The sequence below is a fragment of the Neopelma chrysocephalum genome, unplaced genomic scaffold, assembly GCF_003984885.1.
Source record: "Neopelma chrysocephalum unplaced genomic scaffold, ASM398488v2 Primary Assembly neopelma1_98, whole genome shotgun sequence".
In the NCBI taxonomy this organism is placed as follows: Eukaryota; Metazoa; Chordata; class Aves; order Passeriformes; family Pipridae; genus Neopelma; species Neopelma chrysocephalum.
In genome coordinates, this window is record NW_020897761.1 from 2,979,449 (window position 1) to 3,000,846 (window position 21,398).

The 21,398-nt window shown below is 53.6% G+C and overlaps 1 protein-coding gene across 1 annotated transcript in view; it reads right to left on the reverse strand.

The window, feature by feature from the left end:
- The window catches only part of LMX1A (LIM homeobox transcription factor 1 alpha), a 42,273-nt gene extending 21,804 nt beyond the window's left edge, over positions 1 to 20,469 (reverse strand). Inside the window, exons 1-2 of the mRNA XM_027694819.1 lie at positions 20,394 to 20,469; positions 19,616 to 19,802 (exon numbers count right to left, since the gene is read on the reverse strand). Of these exons, the coding sequence (XP_027550620.1) occupies positions 19,616 to 19,802; positions 20,394 to 20,469 (263 nt within the window). The remainder of the gene's footprint in view (positions 1 to 19,615; positions 19,803 to 20,393) is intronic.
- Between the last annotated feature and the right edge of the window lie 929 nt (positions 20,470 to 21,398).

The window sequence follows — 21,398 nt, forward strand, 5'->3', positions numbered from 1 at the left end:
TGGTATCACTGCTAGTCTACACTTAATAGTAAAATGGATAGAATTGTTTTCTTGTATGAAAATACTAAAACTAAATGACCAAAATGGGGTAAGCCAAATGCCTTTCTTACAGAGATCCTCATGGACCTGTGCCTCTTGGTGCAAGCCAGGTGGCTGCAAAACCAGGCCGGACACAAGCGATCATGGAGGGGAGGATGGTGGGGCTGCAGCCACTCTCACGTTGCTCTGGGAGCCCCAAATGAGACGGACAAAATGGCACGAAGCACCCCTTCAGCGGTGATCCTAACCTCGCCATTCCAACGGCAGGAAGGACTTTGCCCATCCCTGAGACGCACAGGGTGAAGAGGAGAGCTCAGACAGGCTCGCCTCATCTCTGCAGCTCTGCTGCACCAACAGCTCCTTCTGCCAAATAAAAAACAGCAGCTGACAGGATTGCAGGGAAAGGGCTGGGCTCATTAAAACACCCTTCACCCTGACACACAGCTGCTCCTTCGCCTCTCAGCTAGAGTCCTACACCCCCAAACCCTGGTGCTCCCCAGCTGGCCATCCCTGGGATTCCCTGTCTTTTCTCCCAGCGCCTGATAATCCACAAAGACCAAACAGGACCTGAGTCACTGCCACTTGTCCCCACCACCTGGGGACAAGCAAAGTCACACCAGCCATGTCACAGTGTCTCCTCCAAATGGAGGTCTGCGGTCACCTCTGATGTCTCAGAGCTCAAGCCCTTGTCTGGACCATTTGAAGGGTTTAAAAATAGAACCAATTCAAGGGAAACCCAGAATTCTAACCCACCAGAACCAGTCCTACAGCAAGCACAAGCTCTGGGCTGTGCAGCTGACCCACAATGGGAAGGGGCAGGAGCTTTATTGTCCAAAGGGGGATTGAAGTGGTTCCTGATGCTCAAGGATCTGGAGGCAGGCAGGGAGGAGGGGAGATGCTTTCCCGTGATTTGTGGGCTGTTCTTGGGCTGTCCTTGCTGCCAGGTCTTGGGCAATTTGATGACTTTTGTTGCAAACTGGAAGAACAGGAGACATATGTGAAGGAGGAAACTTGCATTCCTCTCGCCTAAGAAATCCCTTCTCACTTTCCCCCAAATCACACATACACCCAATCTCAGCCTCTCCGGGCTGGCTTGGACACCAGCTCCCCTCCCACACCCAGATGACCTACTCGTCCAGAAATGGCCAGGGCCCGCGGCTGGGGCGTTCTCCTCTCCTCCTTCCCTTCCCATGTCCTGCCTGCACAGCCCTGCCGACAGCCAGGGCAGGCAGGGGAACCCTTCACCTTCCGCTGCTGAGCCAAGGGGTGCAAAACACCAGATAAAAACAGCCTCTCCCAGCAGCACTGGTGCAAAAGGGACCCCACGCCTCCAAAGTTCACCCCAGCCCCTCGGCAACCTGCATCCCAAGCACCTCCACACCACCTCTTCCAGAGATGTCCCCAGGGGCTTGCAAACATGGATGTTGTATTTCTCTGTCCCTGTTTCCCAGAAAACAATCTACACCAGCCATTCTCTGCCTCTGGGAGTGGTGGCCCCCGAAGCCAGACATGGATGTGACCCAGTGAGTAGTTGGACATAGTAGGGGACGTGGCACACCAGGCCACCACGCCTTCATTTCTGCAGCATCTCCCTTCCTCAGGTGGCTCCTCTGTCTCTGAAAGTCCTCTGTGGGATGCAGAGGTGGGAAAGGACTCACACAAAGCTGAAACACAGCGGTAACATCACCTCGGCCATAAGGCCGTGTGTGCACAGGCAGAAAGCCAAAGCCAGCCCAAGTCCGCTGTGAAAGCCTGTGGGGAAGGTATGTACCAGGGGGAGAACCATCTGAGCAGAGTCCAAATCAAAGCAACTTGGAGCCCTTGGCTAGGGAACCAACTGCCAAGGGATTCTCCCTGCTTATTTCCACAGCGTGTTACAACTGAAGCCGAAGGATGTCACCTGCTGAACACCTTCTGAGGTGGGGAGTGCAAAGAGTGACCTGCATGTCACCAGCATGGAAAGGTTCCTCCAAGCCACCTCCTGAGAGGAAGAAAGCAGGGGACTCATTCCAAAACAGCCTTGTGGCCACCACAAGGTACTTCCCACATCTAACTACATCTCCCAGAAGGCATCTATAGGCCTGATCAAAACTCATCTCCAAAAGAAAACCCCATCCCCCAGGGCCAGCCATGCCACTCTGGGGAGCTTCTCACTGGTGAAGAGGTGAAGCTGAGACCTCCCATGAAAACTGTGGGGAGAAGCCCAGCAGAGCTGGGTTAAGGAAGACCCTGCAATCTGGCCGTGGGTGCTCGCCTCTGCAATCTTGGCTTTGCAACGGGTTTGCAGGTCCATTTAACAAAGTGAGACAGAAAATTGGACACCAGTGCCTGCTCAGTGGAGGGAGAGCCACCCTGCTCCAGGCCCATCTCACTGGGGCCTCCTGAATTTCTTTTCCCCCTTTCTAATGGAGAATAAAGACAAACCCCAAGCTCAGATCCAGACCAAACACAACCTCACACATGTTCAAGAGGAAAGACCAGCACCAGAGGGGTAGGAGCGAAGCACAGTCCTCACATAGACCTTTCCACCCACATTTCCACACCCAGCTAGATACAGGGCTTCCCAGCTGGGGTGGGACCCTTCTGGGTAAGAGGAGAAAAGGCTTTGGGGTGGATCCTGCCATTTCCTATTCCAGGAAAGCCAGAGCCTCTTTGAACTCTGTCCTTCTGCTGGAGAGAGCGAAATCTGGAGACACAAAAACACACACCCCAGTGCTAATTTAGACTTACACCTTCCCCAGTGTCAAGCACTGGCATCCTGAAAACATCATCAACCTATGCTTGTGCCAGACAATTCCACAACAGACGGACAAGCAGGATGTGATCTGCTACGCCAACATTAACAGGCAGACGAATATCAGCCACTAGATTTGATCTTTCAAGCCCCAGTGCCTTGCCCCAGGCAGCCAGCAAGACTATTATTATGACTCAAGGCAGCCTGGCCTCTGACTGCTTTCCCTGCAAGCACTGCCCCATGGAAGGATGTGTAATTCCCACCACAGTGCCCCTCATTGCATAGATATTGGATTTGGGAAATACTTTTTTGCTGCAGGCGAAACAGCTTCTTTCCCACACCTGCCCTTTCAAATGAGAGGGGTTTAACGCTGTTTGCTGAGCGAAAAAAAGCCATCGGCATCCCCGAAGCTGGCCCAGCCCCACCTCTCTGGTGTGGGGGAGCTGAGGAAGAGCAAACCAGCGGAGGTAGCAAGCAAATGAAAGGTGTTGCTGGAGGGGGGAGGCAGCAAACAGCCCCACGTGCCAGCATCTCCCTGTGAAATAGTTCAGCAGCCCCATCTGTGGGCTGAGGAGTTGGCAAGGAGGGGGTGGGGCCCCCCAGAAACCTGCAAACAGCTTTAGAACAGCTCACAGCAGGAGCAGAGAGACAGATTATACACCAGGGCAGACTGTGACAGCGAGGTAGACACCATCTCCCTTGCTCTAGCAGCTAAATGTCCTCCTGAAATGTCTCCCTGAGCTGGGGTGAGCTCACAGAGCTCACAGGACCAGTGAAGACACCCACACAAAAGGCTGCAAGGTGCTGCAGTGCTGCTGCAGTAGGTGCTGGATGCAACAGGCATCCTCGACCTAGGACAAAACAGCCCCCTCCTGGGCTGCTCTTCCAGGAGCCCCTGCGGCTTTACAATGCACCTTTGGATGTAAGAGGACCCTGTTTGCTCCCTAGTGTCACGTGTAAAACAAACCCTCCGATAATCTCATTTTCCAGGTTGTAAACTCCCTCCTCGGTCGCCGAGGCAAGGACGCGCAGGGGCCTCCCCCCACCACCCTGTTCTGATGATCTCAAGATCCTCGAGGGGGAATCGTGCCCAGTTTCTGCAAACTATGACCTAACCTAATTCCCTCCATCCCATTACTTCAGGATTTACAACACACAGCCTCCCCTGAAATGGTTTCTGGTAAATTCTTTGAAAGCTCTTCTGGTCCTCACATCATCATCAGGGTCAGCCACGCATTAATGGCAAAGCATTTACGTGCCAGGTAACTCGTTCCCCAGCAAGTGAGTTTGCTTACGCTTTTTAAATTCAGGAAGCAATTAATAGTTGCCACAAAAGCAACGTGCTTGTCTTGGGTGAGGGCCATAAAGCCCTGGCTTGCCTTGGGGAATTCCGATGCCTCCGTCTCCACAGGCCCCTTCCACAAGTGTGGTGGTTGCAAGGTAAATTGTAACGCTGAACACCTGATGCTGGGAAATCTTCACGCACCCACTAACCTCAAAAGCTGTGACTCCAACTTCCTGAGCCAGCTTCAGGTGACTATTTCAGGAAACAGCATGGCCAGCATCAAAAAGTCAAACAAACACAAGACCTGAGCATCTTCCAGCTTTCCTTAGAGCCAGAAAGGCTGTCTGGCAGTGAAGACAGGGGAGGACTTCACTGAATCCCCTGACTCTTGGACTTACGGCTTTAAAAACCTAAAAGCCACAGATAATGAGGATGAAGCCAGGCTCCCAGCACAATCTGTGGATCTGATGAGGCATCCTGTAGAAAGGTGGAAAACCCTGGTCCCTGGCATTCAGCATCCTCTGCTCACACTGAAAACCCAGTCCCTGGAGCTAAGCATTCCCCACTCACCAAAAATCCCAATCCCTAGAGCACAGCATCCTCCACTTATGCTGAACAACTGCAGCACCTGGAAAGTGGAGGCAGAAGCATCCACCCCATGGTGCTTCCTCCTTCCTGACCAGCACAGATAACTCTCAGGGAAAGAGGATCCACTTGCTGCCTCCCACTAAAAACATCAGCCGGCTGCAGAGCTCCCCAGGTTTTAGGAGACAAGCTCCCTTTCCACGCTGGCCCCCTCTCAGCCATCAGAAAGCAATGATTTCCAGGCTCGCCCCTCTGCACTAGACTTCAACCAGCTGCAGACAGGCCCAGGCATATCCTCTTCCTAATCCTTCATGCACAATCCCTAGACAGTCCCTGGCTTTTATTATTTTCTGGCAGGAGATAGCACCACGTTAACCCCCGTGTGCAGGCTGCAGCCTGAGCATCTCTCAGCACATCCCAACTTGGGTCCAAATTATAAATGAAACGTTCATGTAACAAGAGAACTGGTGAGGGCCAATTGCCCATTAATATTTTAAACATTTAATTCTTATTTAACGATCTGTCCAAACAGTCCCTTCTAATTGCTTGATAAAGTGATGGGCCTAAAACATTTATTTATTGACAGAGACCATGGGAGCCTCTTCCCTTGGGAATGGCCATGCTTTCCTGTGGGATGTTGAAAGCCAAGGGACAGAGCAGGCAGCAGCATCACTGGTTATCCATTGAGATAAGGACCCTGAGCAACTCGCCTCTGCCAGCAGACCCTTCCCTACTCAGCAGTTCCCTTGGCTTAAGGGATACAAGATAAATTCCTTGCTGCAACACGTTTTAAAGCATGGCGAGTGAAAGAATATTGTCTACGCGTATGCTGGAAGGCCCTGTCCTTGGCATGATGTTATAAAACTCTCAGGGGACAGAGCTGCACCTGCACAGGTTGTGGCTAAAGGCAGTGGTTTCCAGATGTGGAGGCAGTGTGTCAGTGGCACACGAGACACGGGCAGGGTTTGCATCCCAGGAGCACACCCTGCAAGGGGAGGTCCTGAGATGGGGTCTGCAGCCTCACCAGATGGGAGCAAAACAGCCTCCATCTCCAAGCCTGAGTTCCTGAGGCTCGAGAGGCTTTATCCTAGGAGGGAGGAGAGTCCGATGAGAGGCCCAGCAGCCAGGAGAAGCTGCAGCCAGGAGCTGCCCCTCCGGCCCCAAGCTCAGCACTGACCTTGAAACGCAGGGCGGGCGGCTGCCATTGCTGGCATCATATGATCTGTTACAAAACACGACGGGCTCTACTTAGAGGTTACACACCACAGGACAAATTTAACACCCGAGAGCGTTCCCGATCCCACTGCAAGAATTCCTGGCAGGGGCTCAGTAATCGCCCACTACTGTAAGTGGCCAAGTGCCATCACATTGGTTTGGCTCCAGGACCTTGTTCCTTACTTCTGGTGGGAGAGACAGTTCAGCTGATGGATGACACCACACAAGATGACGAATCTCCCAGGGGCAGAGAGCAAAGGGAATCAGGAAAAGATGCTGTTCCCAAAAGCCTTCACTTGTCTGAGAAGGTATTTAAGGGCTGCAATTAAAAACTTGCATTGAAGGCAGCTCAACTGTGCCACTCTCTCCATGAAGAAATCCTTGGTGACAACGATGGGAGCATCATCATTCAGAAAAACAAGCAAATGGAATGAAGGCATCCTTAAAGGATGCCCAGTCCATAGAGACCAATGGCTGGGGACTTTCTGGCCCAAGTATGAGAAATAAAATCTCAACACTAGGAAAAACTGTTCCTGCTGCCATCCTACCAGCTGTACACGAGCTCTTCCAGAGCCACGCTGGCTGTTTCCGGAGGTGGAGCAGGCGGATGCTACTCTGAAGCAGAGCTGTGGAACAGCACAGGGCAGGCAGGGTGGGAGAGCCTCTCCCAGCATCAGATCTGGTCACAGCTCAGCAGCGAGCCAGACCCTGCCGCTCCCTCCTCCTCCTCTCCTTCCCTTTCCTTTCGACTGGCCCCATCCCTGCATTTCTGGAGCGGCAAGAGTCAGCTCTGCCGATGCTGCTGAAGGGCCCTGAGCCAACTCCAGCTATAACCTCAGGATAAAAACATCAGCTCTGAAACACAGCAACGGGAAAAACAGACAGGCGGCCACGTGTGCGCACATGAGGACTCCTGTAATCAGGAGAGTTCCCACTTTAGCAGTGAGGTTTGCAGCAACAAGCAATTTGGACTCTGATTCTGGAGTAGAGGGGTCCTGAGTTTGGTGAGGGTGGGTTCACAGTGAGTGAGATGGATGGTGTTTCCTTCCAGCCCCCGTGAACACAAACTCAGGACCTGCTGTTTCTATTCCAGTTTGCCCTCGAGCCCACACCACTATCCAGTGTGAGTGCTGTTGTGACAGGCAGGTAAGGATGCTCAGAGCAGGACCATGTTGGGTCAGGCCGTGGGTGCCCCCCAGCACCTCATGAGAAGAAAAGACCGGGTCGGGAGCAGCAACATGGAGGCGATGGAGCCGGGTCAGACCAGTGACAAGACGACAGAAAACATCGTCGGGTCAGCAGCTATTTTTATCTGCAAGGACCAACACTTAATACTCTCCTATCTCCCACAAAATGTCACTTGAGCTCTGGCAGAAAGTTTACGCCGCTCGCAGACAAGGGCTGAAACCTGAGCACGTAATCCCTGCTCCAGTCAGAAGTTTTAGTGGGATTCGCAGCGTCTGGACAGGGGAAGCTGAGAAAAAACCCCCTTTCCCCTGAGAAATGATGGCTGTGGCAGAGGAGAAACGGGATAGGCAGGTCCCCTCCCGGCACCATGTCCCTCTGCAGAGTCACCCACCACATCTGCAAGGCACAAGGGACTTCACGAGCCCTGGAGCTACATTGTGGCCTCCTCACTAACTCAACCAGACTTTAGCTACCCTTAGAGGGTCTTCAGCAGAAGTGGGAATGGGGAAAGCAAGGCATTCAACACCCTGCTCACTAAATGCCACAGCCCCCAGGGAGATGAAGGGCCAGGAGGAGAAGGGTGGTTTGGGCAAAACCCACAGGGGGATTTTGCAGAAGGTCGGGGGCAGGACACCTCATCAAGATATCACTGCCACCCCTCTTGGTGAGTTCCCTCTCTCCACCAAGCAGCTCTAATTACTTCAAACACTTCCCCCACTCCTCTCCCACCTCCATCCCCTCTCATACCGAAGCCCAGACCCAGATACGCCTGAGGTGCGAGGAAAGGAGGCTTTCCTCACTTAATAAAGCCAAGGTAGAAAAACGCTGTTATTAACAGCAGCCCGGCTCCCCTCCCTGCTGACGGCAGGAATATTGCACCGGCAATCCCGTGGGAGCACCCTGGCGCTGCCCTGACAGCAGATGCAATAACACAGCCCTGGAGCTGCCCTTTCATATTGCAGTGAGTGTAAACGCCAGGGGGTCCTCTCCCAGGTCCCCCCTTACATCACAGGCAGTGTTTAGTAGTAGGGATGGATGGATACCTCCTCCCTGGTCAGGCACGGAATAGCTGGGATTTGGGACAGCATCCTCCGGAGGGCTCTTCTCAGAGGGACAAAAGAACAGGGAGCAAAGAGGTCTGGGCAGGGACTGCGGCAGGATAAAACATGTTGTGGCACAGATGTGTCCAGCATGCTCAGAAAATTAGGATATCATGCTAAGGGCTTCCACAGAAACTCACAGGAGGTGAATTTTAGAAGGGATAAAAGGCACGAGCTCACGTGTGCCTTGGAGCTGCCCCTCAGCTGCCCCCAGGAGGCTTTTTTCACATCACACTGTCTTTTTCTTTAGATTAAAAAGACTGTACAAAGCAGACAGGATGGAGATACAGGCAAGGAGAGGAGCCAGCAGAGGACAGGGCTGGGTGAGCCCCCGTGGGCTCCGCAGCCCCCGGAATGCTGTGGGATGCCGAGAAAAAGGACGGCCATGGCTTCCCAGCAGGACGCAGAGCAACTCGGCACAAGCAAATAATAGATAGTGACAAGGAAAACCAGCTCCACTAGCCCCAGAAATCTTCTCTTACAGCAAGGAGTGGAGTAAAAACCTCAGGGAATATCCTGGAGAGGCAAAACTTGCATTCTTGAGATGGCCAAGAAGTGATCACATCTATCCCCCTCCATCTCCCATTTCTAAGAGCCATTTCTAAAGCATCACCGGCCAAGAAACTTTGGTTCGTTGGACATGGTTAAAGAGAAAAACGCACACAAAAAACCTTATAGCTGAAACTTAAATAGTCTCCACAAGCATCTTGCATATTTTTAAAGACACTAAGGAAATTCACTTTTTTTTTCCCCCCCATTTTTTGGACTTAAAAAAATGCCTCAAGGGAAAAAGTTATTTAGAACTACTTAGGAAACACAAAGGATAAAAAGCCTGTAATTATTTCTCTGCCAAGGGCTTGTCAGTTTGAAAATCCCTGCTCTTGAACCACTAATCCTTATGGAAAAAAAAATGCAGCGCCGGCAAGATGCATCGATGGTCGACTTTTGCTGCACTTTTCCAGCACAAAGACACTAAAGGGAAAGGCATAGATTTGGGTGTCATTTCATTAGCACCCTTCACCCACAATGTGCCTGACACATGTCCTTGGCTGACTAGGGAGACCTGCAAAGCACCACCCCAAGGCTGCTCTGCCTGGGAATGGTGCTCTGCAGGCATCAGGGAGGGAAGGACCAAGGCTGACACTTGGAGGCAGAAGTGCCAAAACAGGCAAAAATAAATCAGTTCAAGGTGGGGGTATACTTACTTTAAAAGCCAAGGATCCAGGGAGTTCCTAGGATTTTTTCGTTATGTGGTTGGAAATAGCATAAAGACGTTATTGGCAGAGAAACAGCACTTCCTCTGGAGAATGGGGATGGGCCATCCCAGCAGAGCTGGGTGGATTTGGGCCTCTGGTTTAGCAGCCAGATTCATCACTTCACATCCTCCTGCCTGGATAAGGATGGGTGGTATCAGTGCCTCTGAACCTGGTTGGCCATGGAGAAACAACACCATGGAGCTGATTGTGTCCCACCCCAGGAACTCTCCCCAGCCTGGAGCATCCCTGACAGGCACTGAGAGAAGCGAGTTACACCAGGCAGAGTGGGTGAGCCACTGGGATCCTGTTGCACCCCAGCACCCATCCACCAGCACTGCCAGGCTTGGAGCTGCAGAGCAGAGGGTGTCTGGCACACAGGCATCTGGTATAGGAGGGGACAGAAAAGTTTGTCCCTGTCATGGGTAGCCTTCCCCCTGCCAAGCACAAATATCTCTCCTGGAACTACATTCCCCATGCAGGGCCCTTCACCCATCTCTGATGTCTTCTTTCATTACTTTCTCCAAATCCATCTCTGTAACAGCACCTCCCATCAACGTGGGTTTTAATGTCCTTGAGGTAATGCATGCAGGAAGCCTCTCCTCCTTTCTGGTTAACCCTCCTTCCTGAGGCCAGAGCTGAAACAAGCTCGGACTCAAAAGCCCAACCTACAAGACTTCAAGCTTCATTAAACTTTTAAGTCAGTCCACTGAGACTGCTCTCTCAGCCTTTCACAATTATGGATGCAGAAGGAAGGGGCAGCATTCACCTGAGCGGGCATCAAGGAGATTCAAACACTTAATGGCTTTCCTAACCAAGCTCCCACATCCACATCACTGTTTAAAAGGATCTGCTCGACATTACTCTTGTGAGCTGCCGGGCAGCAGAGATGGTGAGATACATATAAATCAATATTTTTGTTCCCCATCACCAACCCAGCTGGTCACACACTTGGCACAGGTGAGACTCAAGACACATGAGCCTGGGCTGCCCCACCACTCCAGACTCCACAGGCACCCAAGCCAAGAGGATGGCTGGCTTCATGGACACTGTTCAGGTGAGAAACATCTTGCTCTCCCTGCAGCCAAGACCTGGAGTTCAGCATCTCCACTGGAAAATCCAGACCTTCGCTTGGTTGAATCCTGTGCTCCAGAGGAGTCTCTTCCTCCCTTTCAGCCCTTGCAGGAGCCTACAGAAAGTGGTCTGTAAGCAGAGAGGAGACAGTCATTCCCTTCTCAACACCCAGTGCAGGGCTGGGGTCCTGCACACCTGACATAAACACGGCACAGCTGCCACTCCCTCCTCTCTTGTTGACTGGATGGTCTTCTCCAAGACCAGAAATGGAAAAGATGCCCTGGAAGTATGTTGCAGGGCAGTTCCAAATCAGAAGTCATTGGGCAAGGGTTTTGGGGTTGTGCCTTGACAAATATCCACCTCCACTATCAGCACCCATGAAATTATTCATCAAAATCACTCCCGTGGAGGCAACTGCAAGCACGTGCCATTTCCCTCCTCCTGTTTAGATAAATCACTGCAGAGGTTAGCAACTTTTTGCATAGCTAAGAAGTAGTTTTGCAGGAAGAAAGACTTAGCAGAGCCAGCCAATGTCAAGCAGAAATTTTGACAACAAAAGCATCCCTATGATTTTACAATGGCAGAGGTTGGAGGCAAGAAATGACAACTGACTCTTTCAAATAAAAAAAGCTGCTGCAGCTGAGAACTGCCTTCAGGTCCCTTAACCTATTTCTCTCTCTTTTCCAAGTTTTTCGTGTCAAAAGCTTCCCTGAGCTTTCAACAGCAAAGAGAAAATTCCCACCTTGGGCGATGCTATACAGTGAAAAATCAACTTAAAACGTGGCCCCGCTGGCCTCAGGCAGGGAAGAAGTCATCCTCTGTACACACAGTCTCCAGGTTCACCCAAAGAGCTCTGAAGCACAAAATCAGAGGAGAGGATGCACCTCCCAAAGAGATCAATCACATCCAAACAGTGATTCTCGGGGAATGGCCCTTGCCTCTTGTTGTGTTTTTAAGACCCCCACTTTGCTCCCTTGCAGGGCAGAGAACCTTGCCCAGAGGGATTTCGGGGGCTCTCCACCCCACTGAGATGGTTGGTTGTCATTCCAGAGGAACAGACGTACCGGGGAGAGAGATTTTGCACGGTGCCGGCGGGGGCGGAGGACAATGGGCTGAGCAGCGATGGTCGTGTGAAAAGGGATTTGTTCCGCTGTCAAGGACAGCATTAGGAAATGAAGCCCACGAGGGAAGAAGAGGGGCAGGGAGCGGCAAGAGACAATGTATGGACAACGGTGACAGGGAGACAGCTGGGAAGGATCAATGCCGAGCCCTGATGGGCTTGCGAAGCACAAGTACCGACCGAGGAAGCCTCGTCCAGCATCCTCTGCCCTTCCAGGCATTTGCCCCAAGGAAGACAGGATGCCTCCATGCAGGGTGAACTTAAATCTGCAGCCACGGAGCTACAGTAACCCTCGGACAAGGATAAGCATTCCTGCCTCCTGGGATGTGCTGCGATATAGAGGAGAGAGGTTCTCCTACTGATTTGTGCCTTCTCCTATCGATCTGTACCTTAACCACGCCAATTCGTGCCTGGGAGAAGCTGGCATCTCTGCAACACAAGCTCTCAATCACCTTCGGTCAAAGGTAGCCCAAGGTGGAAAACGCAAAGGCAAGCATGACATAAAAACTAGGTATATCTGGGGAGAGGGAGAATTCATATCCAGCATTCAAACTTGCCCAGCAAGATGCTCAAAGCACTTATGATGATGAAAAAAGCCTTTTTTAGCTAGATTCATATTTCCAGCTCCATTTCATGGGTAAAGGAGCCAAGTCTCAGCATTTTCTCCCACATGCAACTACGGTCCATGGTACCCAGAGCAGGCACCAGCACAGGAGACCTGAACCCAAAACAGGATCATATTTGTGGGCATGGAAAATGCTCTACTGAAAACAGGTAGGGGCATGCAAGTACACAGTGCAATGGGAGAAAATAAATTGTTTGCATTGAACAAGACATGATTTCACCCCTGTATTAAGAAACACATGTCATCCTCCTGAAAACTCCAAGCTTTGTGGGAGAAACCCCTACTTTCAGGTAGCCAGTCTACAAAACGTGACCCTGAAGGATCCCTGACAAGTTGAAGAAATTGGTCTTTTGTTAATAAGACCCCAACAAGACAGATAAGCAAGAAGACAGAGCCACCTGATAGAAAACACCCCAAATAAATGGAGCAGGGTGCCACCAGCCCAACACTGTTTCCCTGCTGCTCACACAGCCCCGGCACAGCACCACTCAGTCTGCCCCACGCCTTTTGCAAAAGCTTCGACCTCTGGCTGTCCGTAAATATTTGGGGTGGGAAGCCAGGGATTACAGAACCCCTCTCCTGGGCAACCAAGGTTTCATGATCTTCAAAAAAAACACCCACAAAAACAAACACCCAACCTCAAACAGAGCTGCAATGAGATGCCTGCCGGTTTCACAGAGACACGCAAGACAACCCGGGTGCATCGTTTGTCCCTGAGGAGCAAGGAGAAGATAACCAGAGACCAGCTGCCTTCTTTCTGCCTGGGTAGTATTACTTCCAGGTTAAAAGTGTTGAGGAACAAAACTGAAGTCCCAGGCCAGCGTCACGGTGGCCACAGGCTGTCACACGTCTGCTCAGGGTTTGCTACGTCAGGGAGCGCCGCTAGAACCCCTCACCTCTCCCCTTCTGAAATCTCAAACAAATATACAGAAATTCAAATTTCTCATAACAACACATTTATGAGAAAAAGAAACAAAAAATTTTGGTCAACACCAGTATTTTACCCTAGCAAACTCCAAATATTTTCTCCCTGCTTTAAATACATTCTTTCTTCCTGTTATGGAGGAGGCGCTTGATTAAATTGCAGGCAGAGGCACAGTTCTTCAGCCCAGGCCCCCTCTCCCTGCTTCCCATTTGCATCTGTAGAGGGCACGAGCCAGAGACAAAACAGAGCACAAAGGGACGAAGAGCATCTTGAGAAGAAAAATACCCAGGACACTCCTCTCATTCCCACCTCACTCCATCTCAGCAGAAGCCTCTTTTTCTGCAGACATCCTCCAGCACTAAGATGTGCAGAGAATCCCCCTGGCTGCACATCACAAGATTCACCAGAACTGGGGTACTGTGAATCCAGACCCAAATCTGATCCAAACCATTGGGTTTTCCCCCTCCTCTGCCAGAAGTACAACTTGCATCCTTGTGAGTAGCAGAGACCAACTCTCGCCCTGTGAAGTCCCATTTTTCCCGCTCCAAGGCAGAGGGTGCTTTGGGGTCCCCCCAGCCACAGCTGGGGTGAGCGTGCAGGATCAGAATCAGAAACCATAGGTTTGGGTATGTTGAGGTCACCCCACTGCTGCCAGTGGGGATGGGGGCAGCCGGTGGAGATCAGGCTCCCCGTCAGCACACGCAGCCACCGGCAAATCCTGCCGGCACACTGAGCGGCCTTCAGCACAGCTCACACCCAAGACCACCATCCCTGCTGAAATCAGCTGGGGGTGACCACACCACCAGATTCAGAGCCTGTTGGAAAGCTCCTCGAGGAAGCACCGAGCAAGAAACCAAACTGTAGGCTCTCTGAAATCCCCGGCTCGGCAAATCCCTGCCTGCGCCTGGTGGCTGCGAGCAGGTGAAGAACCGGCGAGGCGAGGGCTGGCGAGCTGGGGCAGGAGAGGACCCCAGCTGTCTCTCCAGCTGGTGGAGACAAAATTCTCATCAAGATGAAACAAAACCCTCTTTCTTCCCCAGCCGATTTCTTTTTGGTGCCTTCCTCAAGACTGCAAAAATCTGAAGTTCCCCCAGCTCTAAGTGCCCTGTCAGCGCTTTTTCTTTCCCTGTGGGGTGGGGAAAGAAAGAAAAAAGGAAAAAGGGGGGGGAAAAACCCCATAGTAGGTCCAAAATAAGATGACAGAAACCATGAAGAGTCCAAAGGATGCTCAGGTTGCGGCTCTGATGACACCGACCTGCAGTGTCCAGGGTCACATTGCCAACGAGCAGGAGAAAGGGTGATCCCAAAGCCACCCCTTGGTCCCCACCACGGAGGGACAGATGATGAGTATATTCAACTGCCTCACTACCAGTCTGCCAAACATCACTCCCTTCCAGGTCTTTCTATGAAACATTAATTGTAAAATACAAATCTAATTAAGGGCAAAGAGAAGGGGTAAGACGCCAAATCACTTCTCCGCTCCCTTTGGAAAGGGGGAGCCCCATGAGCAGGAGGACAGGGGTTGGTGGAGACAGAGGCAAGGCGTATTTTGCTTGCCTGGAATTTCCAGCATGGATCCCACAGCGGCCTCTCTAATGCCGCTCTCATCGCTGCATCCCGCTGCTTCCCTGCTTTTCCACCCCCCACTGGCACAACAGGGCAACTTAAAAAACAAAGGACCGGCGCCTGTCCCAGCCCAGCCGTACCAAACATGGTGGGGGTGCGGTCAGATTCAGCTGCCCCACAGCCACACTCATCCCAGCCCACAAAGAGTCGGTACACTTCCTCCAGGAGATGCGGGTGAGGACAGGAGGTGCTTCCCACAGGAGATGAGGTGCTAGGTGGGGATGGTGAGCAGGCAAGAAGCAAGGAAAGCACTGGAAGAAAAGACTGAGGGACAGGAAAAGAAAGATCAGCAAGAGGAATGTTGTGCTACAGAGTTGGCATGTGCTCTGTTACCCCATCAAGACCAGCCTGACTGTTCCCAGTGCCTGGCCAGCTGGAGAAACCCAAGTTAGCATCATCTTCTCCACAGGCTGCCCTACAAGAAGGGAAAAGGACCTACTGTTGCACTCTAGCTGGGCTGACTAGTGGCTCCCTGGAGGGACAATTCTCTCCCATCAGTCACAAAAAGCACAAAAAGTCCCACTTCTCCAGGGGAGTGAAGGCAAAGGACTGCAAATCACCAGGACAAACCCACCAGACCGTAGCAACTCTCCAGCTGGTGGGACTAGGCTGTGCTAAAGTGTTCAGCATCACCCTCTTCGTTCAATCCGTTTGGGATTATCCCCTCACAGCCCTTCCGGGCTGGGGAAGCAGCGCCAAGGTTTGCAGCTAATTGCGCAATTACATTCATTACCCACGTTAAGCAAGATAAACAGCCACCATGCTCCAAACCTCTTCCCCCTCTCTCCTTTACAGCAGCAGCTGCCAGAGGAGCCTCCAGCGGGTGAGAGGAGGCTGCGCTGCCCCAAGCCGGAAGATCCATCCGTGGCCTGGCAGGACCACGGTGCCAGGGATTCAGGCTCATTCCTCCATATGAAGATCCCGGATGTAATTTTAAAACCCAACACTGATGGGTTTCTCTGCACATGTGTTCTTTTGTGTTCATCATCAGAGGGTGGAAGGATTTACCTTTTTTTTTTCCTTTGCAACTGGATGCGACTCCTCATTTTATTTCACAAAGGAGGAGGTGGAGGCACCCACGCCACCCCATGACTCGGGGAGCAGGGGATTTCGGAGCCAAGCAAGGGGAGCTTTGTGATGACGGCGCAGAATCTGGCAACAGCACAGAGCCATCAAGCCGTGCGAAGACAGGGCGAGCATCACACAACTGCCTCCCTCGGCCGGGGAGCCCGGCATGGCGGTGGCGGCTCGGGGGCTGCAGCCGCCCCTCCACTGCCGGCGCCCACATGCCAGGCCTGCTCTGAGATGTGCTGGCCATCTGCTCCTGCCAGCCGGGGCTGGGGCCGGGGCTCTGCGCCGTGGCTGGGGACGTGCCAAGCCGTCCCGCCGTCGCCACGCTCCCCAGCTGCGCCCCCCGTCACGACCGCACCACTGTCAGCGCTCCCAGCCCCCAGAACCGGCCGGCGGGGTGTCCGCACACCACCGGCATCACCTGCACTGGGATTGCCCCTGTGGCTCCAGGTCGTCCCTATGGCTCTGGCTCTGTTTGGCCCACGCAAACCCACTGTGAAACACCTCTAGGCAGGCAGGGCTCAGCCATTCCTGTCCCCGTGCAGATTTTAAGCTTCTGGAGCAGTCCGACTCTTCCCGTTGCTTCCAGTACTCCTCCCCATTTATGGCCAGGTTTAATATTGCCCCCCAAATCTGCCACCACAAAAGCCCATTCCCCTGACCACCACCACAGGCGCCCCACGGCCGGGGCATGTCCCCAGGGCCACTTTGCAGTCAGGGAGCCGGCCAGGGCGAAGGCTGAACCTTGTCATAGTTGAGAGTTATCAGGTTTGGACAAGCGCCGGGGGCTGCCGCGGGATTCGGGATGTTCTGTAACGAACGTCCTCTGCCCCAAATAGATGCTGTCCCAGGGGCACAGGCTTGAGCCGTCCCTCTCCAGGAGTCCTCCCAACCAGCGCTGGGGAAACTGCTCCAAGAGTGACCCCCAATTCCCCACATTCCTGGCCGGCATTGCTATCTGAACTGCCCATGGGTCCTGCGCTGCAGCACCCCAAAGCAATGCTAGCCTGGCATCCTCAGTCTTTAGTCCATCGCTCTCCAAGTCCTCTCCCAAGGTCTTCCTCTTTGTGTCAGACGAAGAAATGTAAAACATCTGTTTTAGCAAATTATTCCTCAATTTCTAGAGTCCAGCAAGTCAGATGCTTGCTTAAACCCATCTGTAACACTTTCCATGAGTGTATTTATAACTAAAGGCATAACTCTGCCGTCTTACACTCTGTCATTAATCCTCTGCAACCTTGTTACAAACTGAGCTCAAACAGAGAGTAAAGAAACATATCGGAAAATACCGCGCCTACTCATCTCGGGAAAAACACCCCAACAGTCTCTTCATCTGGAAGAGAAATCCCTTCTTTCAAATTAAAAAAAAGAAAAGAAAAGAAAAAACACAACCCCAAAACACCAACACCACAACACTGGCAGGTTGGATCCTGACCACTTCCCCAACACCCCCAGCATTTCACACACAGACACCCCAGCCCTCCCACCCGGAGAGCTCCGCTGTGCTGACGGAGAGGCCTCGGGAGCCCAGCTACGCTGCTGCCGCAGGGACCATCGGCCGCTTTTACACCACTGTGCTGCACAAGGAGTGTCAGTCACTTGTGGTAATTAACCAGCTATCGGCTCGAGATAATGAGCTCAGTCTGAGAGCAGCAGCTCTTGCTCTGCATGTTTCACAGTGAAACCCCCATTACCGGCATCGGCACCGCAGGCGGAGCAGGCACAGAGCTCCTGCACCCGGGAAAATGCTCAGGCCTAAGACAGGACAGGCAGTTTGGGCAAAGAAAGAATGTTTTTTGTTAAATACAGAGTAGTATGTAAAGCTCGGCAGAGCCCAAACAGTTCTTTGGGACTCTGCTCCGCATCCTTGCCATCACCAGATAAGGAGTCGGAGCACCGGCACAGCAGAGAACACTGACAGGGGGATGGAAGAAAAAGGGACACAGACCCGCAGCCCCATGCCAAAATAATGAAATAAAATTAAATTCAAGGGGACAATAACATGACAGCAAGGGGCAGGCAGGTGCAGGAGGGGGACAGGTCAGCGGCAGTTCAGGGCTAAAACCATCACACCTCAGGGAAACCGCCCATCAGAGAGCCTGCTCCCCAGCTCGAGGAAAAGTCACCAACCCAAACACAACTGGGAAATAACCAGGATAAATGGTGCTACCACCGGAGCCCGGGAATAATTTGTGACATTTTTTTTCCTGCAATCATCCTTGTCCATCCCAACAGTGAGATGGGCACAGCAAGACACCAACTGCGGCACTGATTTCTTTCATGGCCAAGAGACATCAGAGGAGGGTTTCAGGTTGGAGCCGCTTCCAGAGCTCGGAAGCTGCAGTCAAGATTAAAATCCATCCACGCTCCAAGCTGGAAAGGCATTTCTGGGTAATATTCACCCCAATTCCCCCTCGATGTTCCAAACAGAAACACCAATAAAGCAGAAAACGAGAATTCGATTGTTTTGGAAATGTATGGGAACCAGTAGCCAAATTTCTACGGACAAACAAGCAGCGCGCCCAATTCCAACAAATTTTTGCCTACAAAACACCCACCCCGTAACACAGCTCTGTCCTTCCCACTCTGGCGGCAGCTAATTCTTCCGCTCTTTCGTAAACATTTGAAAACAAGGTCACGCGCACAAATTCTGCTTTCAATTTGCCTTGTATCCATAGTGATTAAACTCAGACCCACAATACAGGACTTAAAGGAGGAAAAGAAAACCAAAAAAAAACAAATTTAAAAAGGCCTGGAGCCAGGCTAGCCCCCGGCACACTCGCCAACTTGCTGAAGGCCAGGGACGAGAGCACGGGTGACGACTGTTTTCTCGTGTAACAGTGACATGGGAATTAAATCCTCCGGGCTCCAGCAGCCCTGCTATCACCATAGTGAGGGATCCAGCCCCCCACCTACAACCTCCTCAAGAAACAACCAGCCCGGAGGCAACAAAAATTTAACAGCTTCGAAACCCAGCCGGGGAGTGGGGTCCAGAAAGGACGGCAAGAGTGGGATGAGCAGGAAAAAACGAAAGCAGCTGCAGGAGAGGAAAGACTCAGCAGCCTTCTCCCCATTCCCACCGGAATGGTTTTTCTTTAAAAAAAGGAAAAATAAATTTTCTCGCTGTCTTTCCCCCCAGCCCCACACTTGCCAAAGGGGGAAAGTCAGGGCTGGAAGCTTTAACCACTTATATCCAAATTTTCTCTTCATCATAGACCCGGGCACAGGCAAAGGCCCTGTGTGACAGTCAACATTCTGAATTCATCAGGGCTTTCCTTAGTTCCTGCCAAGTGCCTCAGTTTCCCCATCCGACCCAGGGGGGAACAATAGCATTTCCCTGCCTGTAAGGATATTAGGAAAATAGCCTTGTCCAGGACTAGGTCAGGGAGGATATAACGTTCCTCCTCTAGGCACTCAGCAGGAAAATAAAGCCAGAGGAGATAGGAAAACACTTGGCTCCATCCCTGGGCAGACCTGGGGTTTCCAGGGGTCTCACAGGCTCCAGACAAAACATTCCTCAACTCCCAAGGCACAACCCAAGCACAACAAAACACCTCAAAAGAGAGAAGAACCAGGGTGCACCAAAACTGCAGGGGAGAAGCACAACTTGCTGTGCAGCACAGTAAGGGCTGACACCTCCTGGGACACACAGGGCAGGGGAAGTGGGGAGCAGCGATGGGACACCAGTTTCCCCACTCTGTTAGCAGGGCCCTGGGGCTTTGCAGGCAATGCGAGCAGAGCAAGGGGGGCTCTCCAGGGGCGGAGGGACACTTACTTCTCGTAGTCCAGCTTGCAGTAGAGCTTCTTGTCGCGGTAGAAGCAGGTGGTCTGCAGGGGCTCCTTGCAGGACGCGCACTGGACGCACTGCTCGTGCCACAGGCTGTCGTTCAGGCGCAGCAAGAACCGGTCCGAAATCACTCGCTGACACCCTTCACACACCGACTTGGGGGTCGCGGCTCTGCCTGTGGGGAAAGACCCGAGGGTTGGTATGGGTGGAAGGAAAGGCAGCCGGGGAAACGGGCTGGGCGAGGGACGGATGGGGGGGTCCCGCGGCTTTCGCTTCCCCCGCCCAAGCTGGTGGGTCGCGGGGGGACGGGGGAGTGCGGGCAGCCGCTGCGGGATCCACGGGGGACCTGTGCCTTAGGGCAGCTCCGAGGGGGGCACGCCGCCCCCAATTTCGTTCCTCTCGGAAAGGCGGCGGCGGCGCCGTGGCTCAGAGAGACGGCGATTGTTTGAAACCGATATTAAAACGAAGATAAAAAGAAAAAGTAAATTATTTATTGTTAGATACGAAGGAAAGGCCTTCGCTACATGGGGGTTAGGAGGGCACACAATTTAATGCCATCGCGGAACGAACCGGGCGCGGGGAAGGCGGGCGCCGGGCGCACTCCCCGGGAGAAGGTAGCGGCGCCGGGCAGGGCTGCGGGCAGGAACGAGCCGGTGAAAGCTGTCCCCGGGCCCCCCGGACCCCGGCGCCCATCGTTCGGGCCCGCCCGGCCGTGCCCCGCCCTAGGGGGGGTCCCCGGGAGCGCAAGTGTGGTGCCCCGACTTACCCAGCAGCGAGGAGAAAGGGGCCGCGGGATCCAGGGCGCTCTGCAAACTCTCCTCCATCTTCAGCCCGTCCAGCATGGTGGGGAGACGGGCCGGGCGAGGGGCCGCGCCGCCCGCCTGCCAACACAGCCCGGACACACCGCGCTCAGCCCGGCCCCGGCCCCGCCGCCCCCGGTCGGGGCTTCCCGGCCGCGGCCGCCCGCCCGCTCCCCAGCGCCCCGCTCCCTCCTCCCTCCGAACGGGAGAACCCCCCGGGCCCCCGCTCCGGCTGCGCAGCCGCTGTCCCGGGCGGGGTCGCAGCCGCCCCCCAGCCCCGCGGCCCCGACGTGGGGGGCGACCGGAGCCGTGTCCCCCGCGGGACGGGAGGATACGGGGCTGCCGTCGGCGGGACTCGGCCGCTTACCTGGGGCGGCCCGAGCGGTGCCTTCCTATGGGGAGCCGGCGGGAGAGGCGTCCGCTCCTGGGGGGTCTTGCGGAGGGCCCTCCCTCCCCGGGCTGTCCCGTCCCCCCCCGCCTCCCCGCCGCCGGGGCTGCCCGGGCTGCGGAGCAAGCCGCGACGCCCTGGACGGCTCCGGAGCGGAGCTCACCAACCTGCGGGGAAGCGCCCGTCCGACTGCTGCCAAGGCACATTTCCTGGAGCTGATACCTCCCTGCCCGACCCCCACCCCCTGCCCTGCCCTGCCCTCCCCTCCCTACTCCACCCCACTCGGAATAAGTTTCCTCCCCGCTTTCCTACCTGGCTACAGGCACTGGCCCCGCCACGCCTCGAGGGGCCGGCGGCGCTTCCCGGCTTCGGGGTGTACGGCCCAGCTGCCCTGGCTGCGCTTTACTCCCTGGCTTTTTTTCCTTCTTTTCCTTGAAAGCCAAAAAGACGAAAAGAAAAAAAATAAAAGGTAGAGGGTGGTGCCCCACCACAGCGTCTCTCCCGGTAATGAAACCGGCTGGACTTAACTCCCCTTTCCAGGAGAAGCCCAGTCCAGGAGTTTTTGGAGAAAGCCGGTGCTCTG